Source organism: Chenopodium quinoa, unplaced genomic scaffold, assembly GCF_001683475.1.
Source record: "Chenopodium quinoa cultivar QQ74 unplaced genomic scaffold, ASM168347v1, whole genome shotgun sequence".
Classification (NCBI taxonomy): domain Eukaryota; kingdom Viridiplantae; phylum Streptophyta; class Magnoliopsida; order Caryophyllales; family Amaranthaceae; genus Chenopodium; species Chenopodium quinoa.
Genome location: NW_018742907.1, coordinates 1,000,594 through 1,020,317, shown reverse-complemented (window position 1 = coordinate 1,020,317; position 19,724 = coordinate 1,000,594). Strand labels below are relative to the sequence as shown.

At 32.8% G+C, this 19,724-nt stretch overlaps 1 protein-coding gene across 1 annotated transcript; it reads right to left on the bottom strand.

Moving 5' to 3' along the window:
• Window positions 1–5,651: 5,651 nt before the first annotated feature.
• On the bottom strand, window positions 5,652–7,570 carry LOC110727553. Its single transcript, XM_021907119.1, has 2 exons — window positions 6,769–7,570; window positions 5,652–6,397 (listed from the first exon to the last, which is right to left on the bottom strand). The coding sequence occupies exons 1-2, from the start codon at window positions 7,249–7,251 to the stop codon at window positions 6,335–6,337; spliced, it is 546 nt and encodes a 181-aa protein (XP_021762811.1). The 5' UTR covers window positions 7,252–7,570; the 3' UTR covers window positions 5,652–6,334.
• Window positions 7,571–19,724: the final 12,154 nt, after the last annotated feature.

Sequence of the window (19,724 nt, the reverse complement as noted above, 5' to 3'; positions counted from 1 at the left end):
ATTATTCATATGGCCTCTTGTTTTTTTAGCACTCGACTCTGACCATACCTTAATGTTTACGATTTTTTTTCAATATTTGTAGATTAAATATTTGAAAGTGAGGGTGAAAAGTAAGGGATTTCCACCCTTAAAGTGTTCCTAATGGGAATGATCCCTTAACTCAAGGTTGAAAGGTACAATTTTTTCCATTAAACCAAGCTTAACTTGGTGCACAATACGCTAAATTGAGTTTGTGTCATTAAAATTTGTAAAATAATACGGAGTATTAATTGTTGATTACATATTTAAATCATAAACTTGATCATATTCTAATTTGGTTTATGATTTAGTTTACAAACAATCACCTTAAGAGATTTGATTTGTGGTTTGTTGAGAAGGCAAGTTCAATCTTTCGTTTGTGCTAAGCATGCGCAATCAACACACAAATTGTGTGAATTCAATAGTATTCTAACTTGGTGATTCTAATTAGAAACAATCACATTTGAGCCTTGATTTATAAAATACATAATAAAAACAATTCGCTATCAACAACAAAATACGAAGAATTTCATGAAACCACCGTAAACATAAACGGAAAGTGAAAATCTCTGAATTACTAAAATCTTAGCATTTCAGCCATTTATAACATTTGGCATGGGTTATTGGATTTTTTTCCTTATTGGGCCTTTTCCTATCTTGGTGATCAATTCAATAATTACTTAATGAAAGGCCCATATGAGAAAACCCTTTCACTAAGTAAAAAAAAAAAAAAAAAAAAACCAAACAAACAAACAAGCCATTTAAGCTCCCAAAACAATTTACTCCGTAATTTATAAATTATAATTTGAAAACTTTCAGCATAGTGTCCAGTAGAATAGTAGATGGTTAGGCCAAGAACTCAGCCATTACTCTTTATATAGACTTTGATTCTTGTTATGGGCTCACATAGTCCAACCTGATACTAACACAGCATGGATCAGCCCACCAAGAAGGGTGAGTGACTGGACTGATGGTGGAACGCTACAAACTTAAATGGAACTGGCCTAACTTAATCAAGCATGGTTAACCCACTAGTACGGTTTCTAACCTGGACCAATCACTGAACCGGCCCGGTCGTATTTTCTAGTAACCATGTTGATTACCAACATACATGTTTGGTATATTATTTTTAAGTTCTGGAAATGAGGTCAATTAAGCATTTATATCACTAATTGTTCGCTTACCAAGCTAAGCTTGGCCTAATGAGTAGGAGAACATCTTTTAAACGGGATTAAAGGTTTATTTCAATCCCCACTGGGAACATTTTGGGGAAGAGGATCTCCTTACCTCTTAATCCCAAATTGCCTAATCCCCAAATTATCTAGCCTGCTAACTTGGAGTGGGTTGATCAGTATGGGAAACTGGCCTGGTAAAACCTTTCTTCTTACCAAAAAAAATTATAATCAATGATATTAGCGTTACCCTTCCATCTTCCTACTTGTTTCCATTGCATTTCCTTTCCTAGAACCAAACCAAATATGAACTTACATCCCATCCTAAAACCACCCAAATTAGCATATTGATCACCTCCACTATTATGCCCATTAACATTTCAATTTATCTCCCATCCTAAAACCACCCAAACTAGCATATTAATCACCTTCACCATTATGTCCATTAATGTTTCAATTTATTTCAGACAAGAAGAGAATAAGGGGCAGTTCTTTCAAAGGTTATCCTAGATCTTTTACGGAATTAACCCCATAGGAAAATAAGTAATATAATTTGGTCTTTCTTATAAAAGGACTAGGCAAAAGTGAGTAAAATGGTTTGCTAAAATGGAATCTTTTGTTCATAAGGAAAACTAGAGATCCCCGTGTACTCGGGTGGAGTTGAATAACAAGATTTTAAAGCTAGATTTGGAATTGTGGGAAGAGAAATACTTGCAACATAACAACATCAAAGTCAAAAAGAGTAGTGGTCCATGAAGCGTGATAGAAGCTAAAGAACCACCAATTTGAAAATGCAAATATGGCTAAGCCAAAAACTAATTATGAAAAAGAATCTCCACAACTTTATTGTACTAAATTATAGACCATGCATCATACTAAATCGAATTTGCATGAGATTGATTAGGTCACTTCTTTTTCAACTATTGCTACTTGAAAGAGGATTTCCGTATTACACATTGTCATATATATTGTCATATAATGTAATTTGGTTACGTAGTTCATCATGTTTCTATTTTACTGTAATTTGTTCTAAACCGAAGTTTTATAGACAATTAATTGTGTTATATAGTTTCAACTAAAGTTAGTATGGTATGTCATATCCTCTGCTCACATCTTATCATATTCTTGCTTACACCATTCTCATCTCCCCCTCCCACTCATTTTACCGTCATTAATTGGTTGCTTATCATCATCCATCACCTATGTTAGAATTTGAAGCTTCCTAAGTTTTACTACTTTCTAAGTTGAGTTTGACTCTTTCCTCCCCTTTAAAGGTTTTTTTTTTTTTTTTGAAAAGGATAAACATAGCCCTTAGAAGCTAAAAAAGGAAATATTGAGGATAAATTAACATTAATTACACCGATCTGCGCGTAATTTTGTCATGAATTCCCAACTTAATTCCATTTTAGAAAGTATATATAATGCTTATATATAACCCTAAGGGTTACATATATCATTACCCATTTTTTTTTAGTAACTCCTCCGTTTTCAAAAAATTACACCCAAAGAAGTATTCTTAAGTGGTTAGCCGGTGATTTTAACTGGTTGATTAATTATAGAGTGAAACATTTAATAAATTAATAGGTAATTGGGTATGGCTAGTACGGACTAGTAATAACTTAAATGCTTTCCTAGTACAAGACGTAAAAAGTTATCTTTAAAATCATAAAACTACATACGGTATTTCTAAACTATAGAAAAGTCATCTTGCTTATTAACTCTTACATGATTTTCAGTGGAGATATTCTCAAGTCACCTAGAGTAACTAGTTCAGCTAGCTAAGACTAGTATTCATAGTTGCAATCAGCAGACAGTATGGCATTACCTTTAGGAAAATTTACCTCTTACACAAATCAAAGTGAAGATCAAAGTCATCAAACTTCCAATCATTTGCTAAAAGTTTCACTTTGATTATTGAGACCCAAAAAAAGCTCATAGATTAGAGAATCAAAAAACAAGTCAATAGCTTTTTTTACTACAATTGACAAAGCAGCTTTTTCAATCAACCAACCACTCTTACAAGCAGCTTAGCTCAATATATATTGCAACCCACCCACTCACAAATCCTCTCTTCTTCATCTCTAACCGTTGACTCTATGCCATCAACGGCTAATATTTCATGTACGTATCAACCATTATTGTCAAAGCTACATCAACATCACCTATCTTCATGGCACATGCAAAATGCTTCACCTAATTAGGAATTCCTTCTTCAATTTTGCTGGTACACATCACTATTATTTCAACAACATTATCGGTTTCTTGTAACACAAGGGAGAAAAAAGAAAAAAACACGGTCTCTTGAATTCAATCCCTACTCTTTTTTTCTCTCTTAAATATCACCATATCACCAAACATGATTTTAGATATGCCGCACATAATGGCTTAAATATATTACTAGGAACATGCTAGAGTAATTTATCTCTCATATCCGTAATTAAGAAATTTTATCAGTCCGTACAAATGGTTGTAATGTTAGTAAAGTTTAGTTTATAATTAGCTCGAGTCTAATTATAGATTGCTTGTGAAGGATCAATAAGATAACTTGATTTCTGATTTTACATAATCATCTCATATAATTATATTTGATGTCACCTAAAATGAGACCACTAATTTACGCATTACTCTTGGATGATCATTTACGGCACCAACATAGTAAATATGTATGGTTATGCTATCAATGCTAGGTAAAGTTTGTACATGATTAGAGAAAAAAACATTTGATTAGCAGTATATTAGGTAAAGTTTGTAGTACGAAGGATACCTACCCTATAAATATAATAATACAAGTAGATACTTTGCAAAAATGCAACAGAACAAACCTTTTTTTTCCTTTTTTTTTAGTGTTGAAAGAATGATAATAGCCCACTGATAATGATGTCCAGATCAAAAAGCTAATTAATCTTTCCTTCAACAACCTCCATTTAGATGAAAACGACATTAATATTATAGTAATTCATCATAATCAATGATTTATTAATTTTTATTTTCTTATATATAAAAATATAAATTAAAAAAAAAAAAAAAATTAGTTCCAAGTTTGCAACATATTTCTTGTCTTGTTAGAAAACATTCAAAATCCCATGTGAAGTGCATAAGCCCCCATTAAGTAATTGGGTCCAGTTGTCGAAGCTACATATCCTAGATTTTGTCCCCAACTCTGAGTCACATATTTTTTTTAAATAAAATATTTGAAAACTCTTATTATATAAATTCAGATGAGAGTTCATAAGTTCATACAAAGTATAAGATTAGGGTTACCAAGGTCAATAAAAGGGTAGATAAGTTTAAAAGTTAAGATAATTGCTAGTTATGATAAATTTAAAACCAATAAAATATGTGAAATTCAGTTAAAATGAACACTACATTATCGAATTACTAAAATAATACAGAGTAATAACGACTATTACTAATACCCGTTAAAAATACCTTGTATCTCACCATACTAAGGGAAATGGGCAAAGTTTAGAAGTACTAGGTAACTCAAAAACGTTGTAAAGTGAAGACTTAATATTTCCCAAAATGGAAGGGTGAGAAAAGGGGGCCTAGCTGCTTGTTTGAAAGGGCAAACCGCATAAGGCAGATTAGATCCCCCTGTCTTCTTTGTGCTTATCATATAAGGAAGATAAGCACAAAGCCAGCTATGCATTAATTGACAACTTGACAACTTCCAATACAATACCATTGCTTCCATTTATAAGGAATCTTCATTAATTACGGAGAATATGAGGTCTCTACGTATTGAGCAATAGTGGTGTTATCCCTGTAACACCACGTCTGATCTAATTCCGACTACATTATTATATCAATAGTCGAATGATGATTATGATTGCTGTTACAATAATTGTCTTTAAGAGACTAACAATTATATAATCATATACTTGTAATTGTACAGAAGATTACAGGTAGATGGAATAAAGTTCAAGCTATCCAAAATACAGCAATAGAACAAGTGGGACAGAGGAACAAAGCAACAAAAGGATTCAAGCTTATCATTTACCAAGTTATAGAAGAAAATTTTGATATGTTTTCTAGAGAAATTTCGTGCCTGCTATCCTAATCATGTAACAGATGTCACACAGTTCTAATACAGTTCATACTTCCATTATTATGCGAAAATATCTTCATGCAATTTGGCAATGCTAGTTTGTAAGCATATAACAATGCTAGCTTCGAACACACACTTATCACTCGAGAAAGATTACAACCAGATTCGGACATTCAAGTATAGCCAAATGGGGTCGCGATCATGTTTAAGTAATGTGGATGGATTCGAGACAATGACGCATAAGATTAGACTTAGAACCTCTATGAAACTTCGGACTAAAACCACATTTAGCAACAATGTACTATACTAACACAAAAGCGCATGCATTATCGGAAAACAAAACAGATAACGACTATGAAGTGTATAGGTCATGTTGTACACATAAAGGATAATATAGAGCAAACAAGAGATTGTGAACAAGAAACTTGGTGTTATTGAATGAATTGAACACGGTATAATTTAATTGAATTGAAATGAAATGAAATAAACCGAAGTACTTATTGAATTGGTTCGTTATTATGAATTTATATAACTATAAGGATCATGTATAATTTTATTTTTTTTCTCGACCACTACTATTGACACTACATGAGGAGACTCCGAATGACAAACTGCTCAATGAGAGCTAAGAATTGTAGTAGACATACAGAGAGCAATCTTTGGCAGGACGAGTTTTCATCCTCGCTCTTTGAATCTGTGTCTCCACCTCCCCATTCGCAACCACAACCACATTGTCTCTCCTTGTGTATAAATGCTATAAGCAACACTCTTTCTTCGATTTTGATTTCCATCTTCGAGGTCTCCTTCATGTTCGATTGATTAATCTTCCTCCCAAAATATTTACTCAATAATCCAAATTCAAGGACGGCCAAAATTGCTGTTTAATTAAACAAGAAGAGCAAGAAGAAACTAGTTTCGCTTTCGCCAACGCTGCTGCCTATACAGAAAAACTGCAAGCAAAGGACACTGGATCATAGTACACAATGCCTATAACCAGAAACCTCTAACAAACACAATGTACAATGACTGACTGACTGAGAAGTTGATTTTAAACAAAAACTGATCCAATATTTCCTCCAAAAGCTTCTTAAAATCTCTACATAACCTCCCCTCCATTAGTCCACCAATCGAATCCGAATCGTAACACTCCAACCAATTTCTGCAACAACAACATCAATATTATAAATCAACACGAACACCAATTAAAAACAAAATCAAAATGCCAGTTCATTTTAACAACTTGAAAGCTCCACACCGCTAACAAACATCATAATTTCATTAAGTATATAGTTATATACTATATTTAGTTATAATATGGTCAATTTGTTTAGTAGGGTAGTATATTAAGTTCACTTAAAGCACAAAGCTGTCCATTAATTTAGGCAGACAGACTAGCAACTGATGACCACTTTTTCCTAGTCCTACCCAAAAAAAAACCAGCATGTTTAGAAACTTTTACTCCCTCCGACCCACGTTAGTTTTGACACACAAATTCAAACACCGTTAAATAAAAAAGCTACAAAATCATACTTTGGCAACAACATCAGCAATGGCCGTGATGGGATGCGTGGCAGCGACACACTCTCTCGGAGTTTCGAACAACGAGAGAGAAAATTGCTTATGAACAACACCCACATCGAAATAAATAACCCCAGAACTCGGAACATCGACTCGGATCCCTTTGACCGGAAACCATAAAAAGAGATCCTGAGCAGAAATCCCGGTCAAATTCCCGATCTGCCCGTAACTAATCTGACCGACAACATTCTTTTCATAGTGTAATTCACTCTCAAACTTCGCATCACAAGGTTGATCTAGGTAAACTTCAAACTTTCCATCTTCGGAAACCGAAAAATTTGTTATTCCTTTAGGAAACAAACCCATGGGTAGCCCTTCGTCCTCCAACACTTTGTATATTGACTTGCTATTTGAAATCATCTTCGTTGTCGCCGCCACCTCTGCTAATGTTATTACAATAGCTATCAATAACCATGCTGTATTAAATTTGGGCATCTTTATTTATTATTGGGTGTTGTGTAATCTTGATAGTATCATATAATAAAAATTTAAAGGGTTTTTTTTAGGGTTTAAGAATTATTTGAGGAGAGAGAAAAACAGGGGAATGGAAAAATGGAGAGAAACAGGGGAAGAAAGGAGAGAAGAAGAGAAGGGGGAGGAGAGAGAAACTTTTAGAGAGAGAAAGAGAGGGTGTGCCAGCAAGAGTACAGAGGGGATTAGGAGAATGATCAATTATTGGTGGTGAATGTGGGACCCTTTTATAATTTGTCCAATCCTCTACGACGAGTTCCACCATATCTTTCCTGTTAACCGACTGATTTTTGACACGTGTATTTTGAGGTATTTTTTATGGTGACGTGGATGTTAATTGGGTGACATGTGGTTACCTGTTTTGATGACGTTGGTAAATGGTGGGATTTTTTGGCATTTATCTTTTTTTTTTTTAATTGCGGGAATAATCAAGTTGGAAAATTGCTTCTCAAAAAAAAAAAAAAAAAAAAAGAGTTCATTTATTTTTTTAACGTAGGAATAATCGAGTTGGAAAATGGAAATTTTATTTTTAATGTAAATTATCTAGTCGGAAAAGGCTTCACAAAAACAAAGGAAAATTATTATTTTTTGGGAAAAATTTTTGGGATTTGGGTGAGAAAAACAGAGTGATTACAGGTGTAATTTACGGCGTTGACAGATGGATCCAAGGCATAATTATATAATTGGACTTTAAATTATTTTTGTCTTGTTTGCTTGTGTTTGTCAATGAGCATTATTAGCTGCATAATAATTGATGGCATTCAAATGGGATGTGGTTTATTATCAAGGTTTGATATTATTAATATATGGCATTCAAATGTGATGATGTTTATCTAAAGTCACCCATTTCCTGGCAAAAAAAAAAAAAGTCACCCATTTGAATGAGTACAAATACGTAGCTTATTGAAAAGATACAACATAAATATTAAGAGTTTACTCGGTGTAACTTAGTATTTCATATCGCCCTTGTGTCAAGAAAGTACCAATAAATTTGTCAAAGATATGCTTCTATATACGTAGTATATCTTACTGAAATGCTTTGCTTCCTTTTTTTAAGTGACAATTCAATAATTCACAGCAACGACATTTTGAAGTTACCTAAATTTTCCAATAAGAGTGAAATTTGTACATATATAGTGAAAGAAATTTATTGAAAATGAGTATGTGATATTTATACAAAATCTTAACACGTCTTTAACTCGTCCTCTAAACTGTAAGCATTTGCTGAATGAGGGTTTGCAAATCATTAATTGATTTGAAATTCTATTTATTGATTGGTGGTAATTTTAAGAAAAACTTAAAGTACAATTTAAACACGTAATCGTAAATTATATTAGTAATGATCTTATGCATCAATATTGTGGACATGAGATATATAATCAATACTAATAATACTCAAATATACAAATTCATCTAGTAATCTATTTGCTTCCTTATGGCAAACTCTTGTATTGCACCACATTGTCAAATAAAGATTTATTGTCATTCGTAATTAGTTGAATGATTCATAAATCCAATTAAATCCTAAAAATACTAGTCGGAATTTAATCATCCTTTTCAATCCAAATATTTGAATTTACCAATTCCTTTGCCTACAAGAAACTACTTCATACTATTATAAAGAAAATGATGTATTATTTGTTTTAAAATCGATGAATTTTGGTGGAGGTCATGGAAAAGTTCTTGTATTATCCCTCTCGACTCTCAAGTGTTAATCTATGTTACCAAGTTAAATAATATGTAAAAGGTGCAAAATAAACTACACAATAGAAATGAATATGAACAAATCATCGTATTCCTTTTCGGAGGTGGGGAGGGTAGAGAGAAAGAGCATGTGAGGACAGGGAGAACGAGGGCGTGAAAATAATGATGATTTTGTCTTGACATGATACACTGCATAACCTTTTTTTATATATAAAAACATGCAATTTGACAATATATACTCATCAAATAAATACCCTTTAAGATTAATGGATTACTTTATATAGTATTTTACTCTAAAATGATTGGTCAGCTATTGCCAATTAGCAAGCTAATATGAAATTAGTTAATTAGCCAATAGGAGCTGGTTCAACACTTCCAACTTCTGAATTCGTCAACTCTATTTTTGATAATAACATATTTATGGAATAATAATACATTAATACTAAACTAATCCATATTCTTAGATATATTCCTATTTCCTAGTAGTATGTGATACTCCCTCCATATTAAACAAATAAACATAGGCCCTGTTATTTAGAGCTGATCTGCTCTGTTCTGCTCTGCTGATTCCTACTCTGCTTAAAAATAATAGTATATATTGAATTATTATAATAATTAATATTTAATAATAATAATAAATAATTAATATTTAATAATTATAATTAATATTTGATAAAGGATCGTGGTTCTGATGTTGGTCTTTCTATGTTGTTGGTGGATTTTTAAAATGCTTTCAATCTAGTTGATCGTATAGTTATGTTACGTGAAGTTCGTCGTCGGTGTCCGGGCATTTCGCTATGGATTGAATTCTGCTATTTTAATCCAGCCAAATTTTATTATGGGGACCACTCCTTATGGTCGTCTCAGGGGGTGCATCAGGGTGATCCCCTTGGTCCTCTTCTTTTTGCTTTGGTTTTACAACCCCTGATGTGTAAAATTAGAGACACTTTTGATGTATGTCTTCAGGCCTGGTATTTGGATGACGGTACTGTAATTGGTGACACGTTGGTGGTGGGAAGGTCCTGCGGTTGATTATGGAGGAAGGACCTCGTTTTGGGTTACATCTTAATGTGGAAAAAACTGAAGTTTTCTGGCCTACAGAAGACCCTCGAAGCAAGCTTGTGGGTGTTTTTCCGCCTAATATTGCTTGACCTTTGTGCGGTGTTAAGTTGTTTGGTGGTCCCGCTAATTCTGATTCCGGTTTTAGTGGTGACCTTGTAATGCAGAGGGTGACCAATCAAGACCATTGCGCTTATGGATAAGGTTGCTATGGTTGATGATCATCAATGTGAGCTATTGTTACTTAGGGCATGTACCGAAGTTTCTAAACTCTACTTTGCATTGCGTACTTGTCCTCCTAGTACTTTTGAGACGGCTCAGTGCACATTCGACGGGCCTCTTCGATCTTCCTTGGAGCGTATTGTTACTGTTTCAGGGCCTGGTCTTGGCGATTAGCAATGGCGGCTTGCCACCTTACCATTTGCGTTTGGAGGGCTTGGGGTATATTCCGCAGGTGATGTTCGTCATTATGTTTTTCTTGCTTCTCGATTAAAGTCTGCTGGCTAGTGAGGTCACTGCCCCTAAACTCATGAATAAATTGGCAGATATATATTTCACAAAGGTTACCGCTTCTGCAGAATCCGTCTTTTTTGTCTCCTCGGCAATCAGCATTGTGGAAATCGCAGCAGGGAGATCACACCTCTGCTTGGCTTCGGGCAGTCCCTATTTCTGGGTTGGGTCAGACGATGAACGCAAAGACCTACCAATGTGTGTTGTGCTACCGAATGGGTGTTCCATTGTTCTCTATCTTGACGCCGTGCTCTGCTTGTTCTCGGGTTTTTACTGGGGAAATTTTCGATGATCACGTGGTATCGTGTGCTGGTATTGTGGGTATTTAACATCGGCATAATGTTGTACGGGATACCCTTGTTGATATCTGCTACAGATTTGCGAGTTCAGCAAGAAAGGAGGTTGACATAGGGTTGTCTGGAGGGAATGACGGGGCCCTCAGACCTGCAGATGTGTTACTTTATTCCTGGGATCGTGGTCGCAATGTATGTGTGGACTTAACAGGGTCTTCTCCTTTGACACAGACAAGGCTATCCGACTTTGTTCCTGGACGGGTTGTGGCTAATGCGGCTCATCGGAAGCGGGTAAAGTATGAAGCTAATTGTCGGCTGATTGGATATGGTTTCATTCCCACTACTAGAAATAGGCCGTTTTCCGACGGATTTGTTCTGACGGACTTAAATTCCGTTGGAAAATTCGAATATTCCGACGGAATTTTAGTCTGTCAAAAAAATCCGTCGGAAAATATATGTTGCGACGGAAATATTCCGACGGATTTTTTATCCCTCGGAATTTACAGCTTCCGACGGAATATTCCCTCGAAAAATTTCTATGGGAAAAAGATTCCAAGGGAAAAAAATCTGTTGGAACATATTAATTTCCTATGGTTTTAAATCCGTTGGAAATTTCCGACGGAATTTAGGCCTTTTCCGACGGAATTTTATTTTTAAATAAAAAAAAAATTGAAAAAAAATCAAACCTAAATCTAAATCTCAAAACACGGCACCCCCCCTTCCACCTAATTCTCTTTCCTTTCCTATTCTCTCTCCACGCCCCTCTTCTTCTTCCTCTTCTCTCTCCTCTCTTCTTTCTCTTTATTTCCCTCACCTCCTCGCTTGTTCTTCTTCTTCTTTCCCTTTAATTTCCCTATTCTTCTTCTTCTCTTCTCATCCCTCCTTTTCTCATCCCTCCTAAATCTAAAAACACGGAAGTCACAAAATACCACCACCACTGCAACGAACAACCACCGTCTGCAACAACCGCCAAGAAGAACACCACCGCAACAACCACCGGCTACATCAAGGCCGCGCAAGAACACCACCACCACAACAACCTCCGACAACACCAACATTAAAACATATCTACATTTAATTTTGGTTAGAATTAGATCTAGTTTTATTTTGTTCAAATTTTCAATGTATAACTTTTTGTTTTTGAAATAATTGTATATTTAAGTTAAATTTTTACTAAATTTCGAATTGTTAAATTTCAATGTATATTTTTGTTAAATTTCGGACTATGTTGATTTTAGATCTATTCATTTCATTTTTAATTTCTGTTTTTTATTTTATGTTATGAATTTTGTTTTTTTTTTCACGGGTTAGGGGTTTTTTTGGTGGGTGGCGAGGTGGGTTCGGGTTGGTGGGTTATGGTGGGGTAAACCGGGTTAGGCGTGGGTGTTTAGGTTGTGGTTAGGCGGTGGTGGGGTGGGTTAGGGGGTGGCTAATGGGGTTACGGTGGTGTGGTGGGGTGGGTGATTGGTTACGGTGGTGGGGTGGGTAAGGGGGTGGCTAATGGGTTACGGTGGTGGGGTGGGGTGGGTTACTATTTTTTTTTTTTTTTTATTTACTTTTCCAACGGAATATATCGCCTCCGACGAAAAATTCCGTTGGAATATCTCTCCCACCGATGGAAATTTCCGTCGGAACATGTCCCACTCCGACGGAAATTTCCGTTGGAACCTTGCGACGGATTTTCACTTAAAGTCAACAAAAGCGCCGACAGAACATAATCCGTCGAAATAGACCTTTCCGACGGAATATCGCGAAATTCCTACAAAGTGTATTCCGAGGGTGCTTTCCGACGGAATTTCAGGGTTTTCCGACGGATTTTTTCCGTCGTTGATTGACTGTTTTCTAGTAGTGTCCCTTCTCCTTTTCTTCGCTTGGGGAATTAGAGAAGGAGGTTGTTGCGTTGCTAAAGCGGGTTCAGAGGTTCTCGACAACGCAAGACATTGAGGCTCGTGTTGCAGCTCATATCTTCAGCCGGGTAGGCTTTACTATAGCTAGAAGAGTGGGGGCCCAGATTGTTTCTCGGCTTCCCACTAATTTATTGTAGGTTGTATGACTTTGTCTGTTTTTGAGATATAATAATAATAATAATAATAATAATAATAATAATAATAATAATAAATAAATAAATAAATAAATTATTCGGTTGCAGTCTGCTGGGTTGCAGACAAAGCTTCTACGACATGCTGGCGTTGTTGGTCTTGGTCGAGCTTTTGAGGATGTGTTGATCCTGTTCAATCGAACGGTGGAGTCTGACATTTTGAGTAATCCTAGTGAAGTCGCTGCCCCTAAACTCATGAAGAAATTGGCAGATATATATTTCACAAAGATTACCGGTTCTGCAGAATCCACCTTCTCTTTATCTCCTCGTCAATCAGCATTGTGGAAATCGCAGCAGGGAGATCACACCTCTGCTTGGCTTTGGGCGGTTCCTATTTCAAGGTTGGGTCAAACGATGAACGCAAAGACTTACCGGTGTGTCTTGTGCTACCGCTTGGGTGTTCCATTGTTCTCTGTCTCGAGGCCGTGCTCTGCTTGTTCAAGGGTTTTTACTGGGGATTTTTTCGGTGATCACGCGGTGTCGTCTGCTGGTATAGTGTATTAAATATCGGCATAATGTTGTGCGGGATACCCTTATTGATGTTTGTTATCGATCTGGGATTTCAGTTAGAAAGGAGGTTGACATTGGGTTGTCTAGAGGGAACGACGGGGCCCTCAGACCTGCAGATGTGTTACTTTATTCTTGGGATCGTCGTCGTGATGTCTGTGTTAACTTGACAAGGTCTTCTCCTTTGACACAATCTGGGTTATCTGGCTTTGTTCCTGGACGGGTTGTGGCTGATGCAGCTCATCGGAAGCGGGTCAAGTACAAATCCAGTTGTCGGGCAATTGGATATGGCCTCCTTCCTTTCTCTTTCTCTACACTTGGGGAATTAGAGAAGGAGGTGGTTGCATTGCTGAAACGGATCCAGAAGTTCTCGAAAACTCAAGACATTGGGGCACGTGCTGCTGCTCATATCTTCACTAGAATAGGTTTTGCTATAGCTAAAGGAGTGGGGGCCGAGATTGTATCTCGGCTTCCCACTAATTTTTTTGTAGGTTGTATGACTTTGTCTTTTTTGAGATAATAATAATAATAATAATAATAATAATAATAATAAATAAAAAAATAAAATAATAATAATAATAGTAATAAAAATAATAGTAATAAAAATATTAATAATAAAAATAATAATAATTAATGATTTTTTATAATAAAAATTAATATTTTAAAGATAATAACTAATATTTAAAGATAATAATTATTAATTTTAATAATAATCTAATATATATAAATAAAGTAGGCATTTTTGGAGAGCATTCGGCGCGCCACATAAGCAAGGGTATGTTTTCGACCAATTAAAAATCAGATTTCTATTTTATTTTAGAATTAAAAAATTCGTTTGCCACCTAAGCAAAAGTTACGAATAAGATTTAAGAATTTTGCCACGTAATTTCTATTTTATTTTGGAATTAAAAAATTCGTTTGCCATCTAAACAAAAATGACGAATGAGATTTAAGAATAAGGATTTAATTTATGTAAAAAACTAAAAATTATCTTTTAAGATAATCATCTTCAGATATAGGATTTATCTTTAAAACCTTAAGAAATAAAAATTATTCCTTAATTGATAATGTGACATTAATTGTCAATTTAATTTGATTTGATATTTTTTTTTTTTTTTGCATTGAATGACGTGTTGTGTAAAAAGGAATGATTTATTAACTTAATTAAGCAAAGTAGTGTTATCAAGAAATTGCTAAGCTTTTTATAAAGTATGCTGCTACGTGTGCATAAGAATGTCTACTGAGCTCAGCCCATCGCATTATAACCATATCAATAATTATGATCAATAATTTGATTTAAACAATTTATCCTTTTACAATAACTTAATGTTGGTCATACGTATATACTTTTTTTTTTACGGATACGTATATACTTCGTATTTCAATAGTTAATAAAATGATAAAATTTAAGTTGGAAAAAAGATAAATTGATTTAATTAGCTTATGATTTGTTATTATTATAAATAGGCATTAATTTAATTCACGCACCATCAAAGAATCACACAATACCTCATACAAAACAAATTTCATATTGAGGTTTAAGAAAATGTCAGTGTAATTCCTTAAACTCAATTTTTTTTTTCAAATTATAATCACTGGTAATATTATTTTTAATTATTTTTTTCATTGTATTGTTTTCTTAGGTCTACTTCGTCGATTCGAGAACTTAATTCTTCCAAAAATGATTGGAAAATTAAAATACGCGTATCAAGGCTTTTTGATGTTTTGAACTTTCGAAAACATAATAGTTTGATTAGTTTGGACATGGTTTTAATTGACGAAGAGGTACACCTTTAATTTTATTTTTTTTATTTGATAATACTTATCGTTCTAAATTCATTGAATAATATATAATTTTTTTTGAAATTCATTGTGTAACTTACAATATTATTTTAACATACAATATTATTTTGCATATATAGGGTGATTATGTCCATGCTTCAATCAAAGGAAAATTTGTCCAACAATTTCGTTCAAAACTAATTGAAGGCAAAGTTTACACAATTCGATATTTTTCTGTTGTACCTAACAAGAACGAATATCGTGTTGTGAGCGATAACAAGATAACGATACAATTTTTTCAAAATACATCTGTTAAGGGCATTGCAAATAATAATAAAATTCCGTTGCACAGATTTGATTTTGTTCAATTGCAACATTTAGATAAGTTCCGTAGTAATGCAACACTCCCTGGTATATATTTTACATATTTTCAATTTTTATTTTGTAAAAATATTCTATAGTGTTATCCATTCGTTTTACTTTTTTTTTTGTTTTTTTGTTTTTTTTTTTTTTTTTTTTTTTTTTTTTTTTTTTTTTACAAGATGTGGTTGGTATGGTTGTAAAAGAAATTGGAGATTCAATTGAAATAGTAAACAAATGGTAATTATTATTTAAATATATTTGTATATATTATTATTATCAATTACAATAAACTAAGTTTTATTATTGTAAGATAATTTATATTTGATTTATTTTAGATTTATTAGTAAATTATTTGTATTTTGATATCATGGTTAGGGGAAAACGAATCCAATTAAAGATTTGGGATAATGTATTTCCTAATTATTCAAGACAAAAAGACCTACTTGCTGATTCTACTAAGCCTTTTGGTATAGTTGTTACTTCAACAATGGTCAAATATTTCAACAATAATTATTAATAAAAAGTAGATTTTAATTAATTGTAACAATTTACCCTTTCTTAAAAAATAATTGTAATAGCTTATCCATTACAGTAATAATTGATGTCTTCATATTTATGACTTAATCTGTTCTTATTTAACAATAATTAAAAAAAATATATATATTACCAAACCCGTGCATCGCACGGGCTTTACACCTAATAATAATAATAAATAAATAAATAATATTTAATAATAATAATAATAAATAATTAATATCTAATAATAATTATTATTATTACAATATTAATAATGAATATTTAATAATAATAATAATAATAATACAATAATAATAATAGTAATAAAAATAGTAATAATAATAAATAAATAATAATTAATATTAATAATTAATATTCAATAATTATAATAATAATGTGATAATAATAATAATAATAAAAAAAAAAAAAAAATCTGCTCTGCTCTTATGAATCCTGCTCTACTCTGCTTTGCTTTGCCTAGAATCTCAAAAGAACAGGGCCATAGTAGTGTACTAATTGATAAAATCACAAGACCTTGGTATGTGATATGTATAATGTAATAATTCATGTAACATCTTGATGTTGTAAACAGTTTAATCTTACCATGTGGAATTTGGTCAACACTTGGATACTTTTTTTTTTTCTTTTCTTTTTCTTTTTCTTTTTTAATGGCTAATAGAGTAATAGTAGTAAGGTAAGTTCAAGTGTTCAACCCTTTCATATATTTTAGGGATCCAGGTTTGAACCTGATTAGAGCGTAGTACTATGTTTATAGAAAAAAAAAATTGTATAATAAAACACATCAACGATACATAATTACTTTATAGTTGGATTTGAAAGGGTGTATTTATAAGATTCCCTTTCCACATTATTTTCTGTACGTAGTTTATGTTTGTTTTTTTATTTTATCTTATTTTTTTATTTTTGACGGTTAGGGTTAATTTTGGTGAATTTAAAATAAAGGGATGCAAAATTTAATACATTCAAATTGCATAAACATAAAGCAAGGGTTTATAAGTGAGTGACAATACATGAAAATGACGTCAAAATAAGGAAAAGGGATTGTGAATAGTTCGTGTACTTAATTTTGTATTATTGACAAAAAAAATTAAGTCAAGAACATATACAAATGACACCGAATTTTAATTTTCTAATACCGAAATAGAAGAAGTTTGCGTTTTACTTACACTTATTTAATAATTGGCCTTCTTTCTAAAAAAATCCTTTAATTGGCCAACAAGAAAAATTATACGTAGTATATCAATTACATGTACAATACTTTTGTATAACATAGTGAATTATTCAAATGGTATGACTAAATAAATTTAAACTTGCGTGAATGAGAATAGTCATCATTCATCAATTGACAATTCAACATATCAATTTTTTGCCAAAATATATGCCCCTAAAAGGCCAGGATCACTAAATTGTGATACCCCAATTACGCACTTATACACAAGTGTGATTCTCTTAAATCAGATTCTTTACTCAACACATGTTGCAAGAAGAAATATATTAAATGGTGCAAAAGTCAAAATCTTCTCTTTATTACTGATATAAAACATAGTGAATATTCATTATATATGAATCATAAACTCGGGTATTTAGTAATGGCACTAAGCCAATTATACCAGTAATCCATGAAAGTAAATTTATTGGATCCTTTGGAATTTTGGATGTGATAATTTTTTAAAATAAAAAACAAAAAAAAAAAGCATTAGAAAAATAAATAATTCTTGAAAAAAAAAAAATAGAGAGAGAAAGAGATAACAGCGGCCCAGTTGTGCGGCGTGAATAGCTGGGCATCAGAGAATTTCGGCAAGCAGACCATGGATTGCTTGATAGAGGCCCATGTGAGGATAACTGGCACTATGCTTATCGATGCTTACCTAGCTTGGCTACCTATATATTTATGCGCCATTAATGAATTCAATTAGGAAGGACACGGAGTATATAATTATTGATTAATATGTAAAAGCATCTTCAATGACAAGTTAATTGACATGTCACGTACGTAGTTATTCGATTTATTCCTCTTTCTAACTTTGTACTCCGATGATCAAACACAATGGAGTAGCTTGCCAATTACGAGTAACTTTTTGCCAATATGCATGGCTAATTTAATTTCTTGTTTCAACTCTAATGGTCAAACAAGCTGCTTGGACCTTCTAAAAAAATTAATGCAAGTATTTAGTTATAACTATAGAGATGCTCTAATGAAGTAATGATTATACACAATGGCTACTAGCAAGGATCCTTCCCTAGATTACACATTTAAAAAAAAATAAAATAAAATAAAATAAAATAAAAGAAGTTATTTAGGATCTAATATGTTCATCTTATTTTTACTTATTTAATTTTTAGGTCTAGATAAGCTCAAATTGGTTATCCATTTAAATGCAACTAAAATAAAATTTAATAAGTTCTTTAAGTAAAAAATCAGATGAATAGAACACTCTTAATAAAATTTTAATGCTATATCAAAATATAATATATGGAATAATTCAGTTGTAATATAAGGCAAAACAATTAATAGTATTTTAATGCTATATCAAAATTGTATAATATGGACTTGTGGAGTATAAATGTATAATATTTCAGGTATGGCCAAAGCATAAAAGCGTTGGGCTGTGTTGTACAAACTCACGTGACATGGGCTGGACTGGAATTTGTTTCATTTTAGATCAATAGTTGATGCTCTGACATGTAGGGATGTGCAGAATTGGACCTGGACCTGAATTCGGGTCAGACCGACCCGGACCTGTTGATTACTGTTCGGTTTCCAATCCCTAAAAATAAGGGATTCCAAGTGTCCAAAAATACGTGTCGAAATAAAATTTATTTATGGAACTATTGTCCATTTATCTTTCTATTTTACTTAATTGAATTAAGCGACAACTTGGAGTACTAAGACAAACCGCTATTTGTCTCTAAAAGAAAAATTACACCAAATACTCCTTCTGTTTCAAAATGATATTCCTGTTTACGTAAATCGATGTAAGTTTTTGCAAATCTTTGACCACAAATATATTTAATCTCACACTGGCAAAAATTATAAAAGTTAGATATTAATAATGTACTCACCAAAACGAATCAAACTAATCCCCATATGACTATATTTGTTCTTATAGATTGAGAGAAATTTATAAGATTCTCTCTTATTTTTAAAAGTCAAACAAGAATATCATTGTGGAACATAGGGAGTATATTTTCGAGCCTACGTGGACAGTGGACTATATTTTCGTAAATAAGTTTCTTTCCAACGCAAAATCATAAATAAGTTTTTAAGAAGTCATAAATAATTTTATAGTGGAAAGAGAAAAGAAAATAAAAAAATAAATTATAATGTGATATATTTCAAATAAGAAATGTTAGTACTCAACTACTCATATTAAATTATTATGAAGTGGAAGGAGTATAGATACATAGTACAATTGTTAATGAAGTTACTTATTAGCTTATAGGTTAATTTTTTAGCTTGCGATTTACATTACCCTACAATTAATAAATTTTCAAACATACAAAATATATTTTTTTTCTTTCCAACACAAATTTTTTCTACTCTTCCAATCTTTCAATTATTTTTGATATAAGAATATGGAGTG